The 4,151-nt window shown below is 53.0% G+C and overlaps 1 protein-coding gene across 1 annotated transcript in view; it reads right to left on the minus strand.

Annotated features, from left to right (window-relative positions):
* Positions 1 to 4,151, minus strand: part of LOC111669714 (ras GTPase-activating protein nGAP-like) — an 8,638-nt gene that overhangs the window by 2,054 nt on the left and 2,433 nt on the right. Inside the window, exons 2-6 of the mRNA XM_023426146.2 lie at positions 3,844 to 4,022; positions 2,754 to 3,717; positions 2,458 to 2,604; positions 1,365 to 1,567; positions 945 to 1,032 (exon numbers count right to left, since the gene is read on the minus strand). Coding sequence (XP_023281914.2) covers positions 945 to 1,032; positions 1,365 to 1,567; positions 2,458 to 2,604; positions 2,754 to 3,717; positions 3,844 to 4,022 — 1,581 coding nt within the window. The remainder of the gene's footprint in view (positions 1 to 944; positions 1,033 to 1,364; positions 1,568 to 2,457; positions 2,605 to 2,753; positions 3,718 to 3,843; positions 4,023 to 4,151) is intronic.

Raw genomic sequence — 4,151 nt, forward strand, 5'->3', positions numbered from 1 at the left:
GCAGCCAAACAGAAATAAAAACCAGCTCAGAGCGCAACACAGCGACACACCAGCAGCCGGTCCTCTGTAAAGACTCTGGGTCCTAACGACCGCCATGTTTTCACCTGATACTCAAACAGTTTGTTTATAAACACAGAGCGATGATGAACTGGCTCTTAAAGGGACAGTTACACATTTTGGAAGATCAGATCTGTGTGTGCGCTCAACTGGAGTCAGGATTAGCTTAGCATGTCAACTTATTTGTACTTCCTGGTGTTGATGAGGGACGACATGTCAAACACACACACTGTTGTTCTAGTGTGGCTTCATTGATCCAGATGATGTTAACCAGCTAAAATGATCCTTTACTCTGAAAGGTAACTTCCTCTGCAGCTGCTGAGCCACTTAAACATTAAATCTGCTCTGTGATTGGCTGACCAGGTGTGGGGTGTGTTAGCCCTCGTTGTTTTTCTAAAAACAGCGTGGTGGGAGGAGGTGGGGAGGTGGTGGAGGAGGGGGCGGGGCCACAGTTACTTGCCTGATTGGTTTATTTCACATCCATTACTGACCTGAAATCAGTGAAGAGACGGTGAGAGGCTGCTGGTTCTCACCGACGACCTCGTTAAAAAAAGGTTTCAAACTTTCACCTGTGACAGCGGTGGGCGGAGCTTAGCGCCCTGCTACTTATCTTAATGATTATTAATAATTATCATTTTCTCACTGCAGAGGACAAAAGGCAGTTCTGTGGGAGAATCTCCACTCTGCTACAGGTGTATTTACAGGTGTATGTACAGGTACATGTGTAATTATAGGTATATGTACAGGTGTATGTACAGGTGTATGTAAAGGTGTATTTACAGGTATATGTACAGGTGTATGTAAAGGTGTATTTATAGATATATGTACAGGTGTATGTACAGGTGTTATGTCGCTGCTCTGGGATCAGTGTTTCCGTCTGTCTTTACCTGAGCGTCGATGATTTTCTGTTTGGCTTCTATCACCGCCTGCATCTCTGCGTGGTCCCGCTTCAGCTCCTCCTCCACAGCCATCAGCCTGCACACACACACCACACACACACACACACACACACACACACACACACACACACACACACACACACTACCTGTTAGTCAGTCCTTCAAGTTAAAAGTTACAAGTTCATAAACTTCTGTGAAGATTAAATTATCACTGGAGGCTTTTATTTTGGTGACCTGTATCCTGTATCGAAAACATGTTGTATTTATATTTAAAAACACAAAACCTGGTGCATTGGTGTGTTGGACTGAAACATCTGCTGCTCAGATTTCAAACACTGATGAATCTATATGAATGTGTGTTTACTTCCTGTGTCCCGTGCGGCCCAGAGGGGCGGAGCTTGTCCCTACCTGCAGATGATGCTCTTCATCTGGCTGTCCTTCTCCTCCTGCTGCCTCCTCAGTCTCTCCTCGCTGTCCTCCAGACGGTTCTTGTACTCCAGCAGCAGCTTCTGCATCTGCTGCTCCTGTGCCAGCAGCCGCCGCTCGTACTCCTCCAGGCGCCGCCCCGACACCCGCAGACGCTCCTTCAGCCGAGAGATCTCCAGCTCGTACTGCAGGTAGAACGGGGGGGGGGGTCATTCACATGTTGGTGTTCAGGTTTCACGTTCCTGCTGTCGGTCCTGGGGTGTAACTGTTTTATTTATTCTCGTTTCTAAGTTTTAGGAGCGTTTGAGTCTTTGAGTTTAGGTTTGAGTCGTCGCCTCATCGTCACCTGGGCGACCATCTTCATGTATATTTAAAAGCATTTAATTACACTCTGATCCACTTTGTTTGTGTCAATATATTTCTGTGTAAATTTCAATCACTGAAAATGTGTTATTTTATTTTCCTGTCCTCAGGTCTCCCTTGTGAGAAGTAGAGTTACTGTGCTGTTCCCTCCACGTATCCCTCCTCCTCACAGCTGATCTATCAACCGCTAATCAGCGTCACATTAACGACGTTATCGATCTCAGACTGTAACAAACAGATGAAAATATTTCAGAAAGAAGGTTTGAATGAAACGATGTCGTCAGGAGAGGATGAAGGAAGAAGGTGGATCCTTCAGAAACACCTGAGGGAACGAGGAGACGAGGCAGCAGCTGGTGTCACTGTGCAGGTCGGGAACATGTTTATGTTGCTTAGCAACAGTCCAGTTGTTTGATGAAATAAACAAACAAATAATCTGTTGTTTATTGAACTAATATGTCACTGGTAGAACTGTTGTATAAAACAATATCACAGTGAGGTCGTGATGACATCAGCACACCTGTGATTCGCTCGCAGCTACGAGGATGTTCGTGCCGCGACGTGTAGATTAGATTTGTTGTTGGCGACCTGGTCGTGTGTATTCGTCATGACAAAGTTTAAACCTCAGAGTATTTAATCATTAAATAAATATGATCAATTAATCAATAACACCATGTGACCTGTGTTACGTGTCCAGGTGTGTGTGGACCGTTACCTTCTCAGTGTTCCTGCCCTCCTCTCTGCTCCTGTCTCCTCCCCCCTCCTCCTCCTTCTCCTCGTACTGGCCGTTGTTGAGGACCCAGGCCGCCGTCCTCTCCACCGGAGACAACGCCACCGCCACCGCCTCAACCGGAGACGCCACCTGAACACCAACCAGTCACATGGTTTCATTATATTATTTAACACCTGAGCAGCGGATCAAAGCCCCGCCCACGACCTGTGTCAGGTGTTTTTAGCAGATAACTAGCTAACCCACATCTGACTTCCTGTCCAGGTGTCTTTCAGCCTTACCTGCTGTGGCTGTTTGGTGGCACTCCTCGGGGGCGGAGCCATGTTCTCCACAGAGCAGGTGGACTGCTGGCGGTTCATGTGGCCGGAGGTGGGCGTCGGCTCAGTGTTGGCGCTGCTGCTGCTGCGTAGTGAGGCGCTGTGCGGAAGTGAGCGCGGCGCCCTGGCCCCGGCCCCTCCCCTGCTCTGCTGCTCCACCTTGACGATGTGGGCCGTGCCCGCCGTCGTGCTCTGACGGGGGATGGCGACCGCTGTGGCGACCCCGGGCGGGAGGTCGGGAGGCACGTTGCGGCGCGGCGTGGAACACTCCTCGCTCTGCGTGCTCCGCCTGCTGCCCAGCTCGTCCAGGCTGCTGTTGGACGCCACTCGACCTTTGACCCCCACCTGGCTGCCGTAGTCGTCGGAGTTGCTGTGGCTGTTGTGCGAGCTCTCGGTGCTCAGGTTCTCCGAGCTGGAGTCCTGCCGCAGCGAGTGGGCGGAGCGTGTGGACAGGCTGTGGGTGGGGTTACTCAGGTGGTAGACGGGGTTCTGGAAGGACAGCGGCTGCAGGCTGCGCTGCTGGCTGAGGGAGGGGTGCAGCGGCCGCCGCACCTGCGGAGCGCTCTGCGGCTGACCGTCTCTGGGCGGGGCTTTCATCTGGTGCGGCTGGGGGGTCAGGGGGTTGGAGTGGGGGTAGTTGAGCGGGGGCGGGCCTTGTCCGATGGAGGCCTGGGAGCCCACCCTGCTGAGGCGGGGCGGGGCCTCGTGGTGCGGCGGGGGTGCGGCGGGGCCGTGCAGGCTCTGGGCGTCCTGCAGGTCGACCAGAGAGATGCTGCGGCCGTTGGGCAGCAGGTTGTCTCGCTCCTCCTGATCCGAGAAGCTGCTGTGGACGGACGGATGCTGCTGCGCCAGCAGGGGGCGCTGACCCCGAACATAACCCTCCATCCGGTCGCCACCTGGAGACTGCAGGCTGCGAACCTCACAGTGGCTGCAGGGAGGGACACGCACACGGGAGTCAAGCGCTCAGTCTGATTGGCTGCAGGTCAACATGTGACTGACGGTCTGAACATTACTGAAATAAAACCAGGAGGAAACAAATCAGCTGATCGGTTACCTGTCCACGGGGTCCTCAAAGATTCGCTGTAACCCTGACGACAAGCTGCCGCTGATGTTGTGGGCGGAGCTGTGGTCCTGGAAGCGTCGCAGCTGCTGCTGCACCGGCGTCGGAGCGGCCAGAGAGCGAGAAATGTCTCCCAGAATCCTCGGCAGCGGGCCCAGCTTCGCTACAGTGGCCTGCAGGAAGGAATTTTCACCCTGGGGTTGTCGCGTGTGTGTGTGTGTGTGTGTGAGTGTGTGAGTGTGAGTGTGTGTGTGTGTGTGTGTGAGTGTGTGTGTGTGTGTGTGTGTGTGTGTGTGTGTGTG

Source organism: Seriola lalandi, unplaced genomic scaffold (genome assembly GCF_002814215.2).
Source record: "Seriola lalandi dorsalis isolate HSWRI2012SDOR001 ecotype SW California unplaced genomic scaffold, Sedor1 jcf7180002054815, whole genome shotgun sequence".
Lineage (NCBI taxonomy): Eukaryota > Metazoa > Chordata > Actinopteri > Carangiformes > Carangidae > Seriola > Seriola lalandi.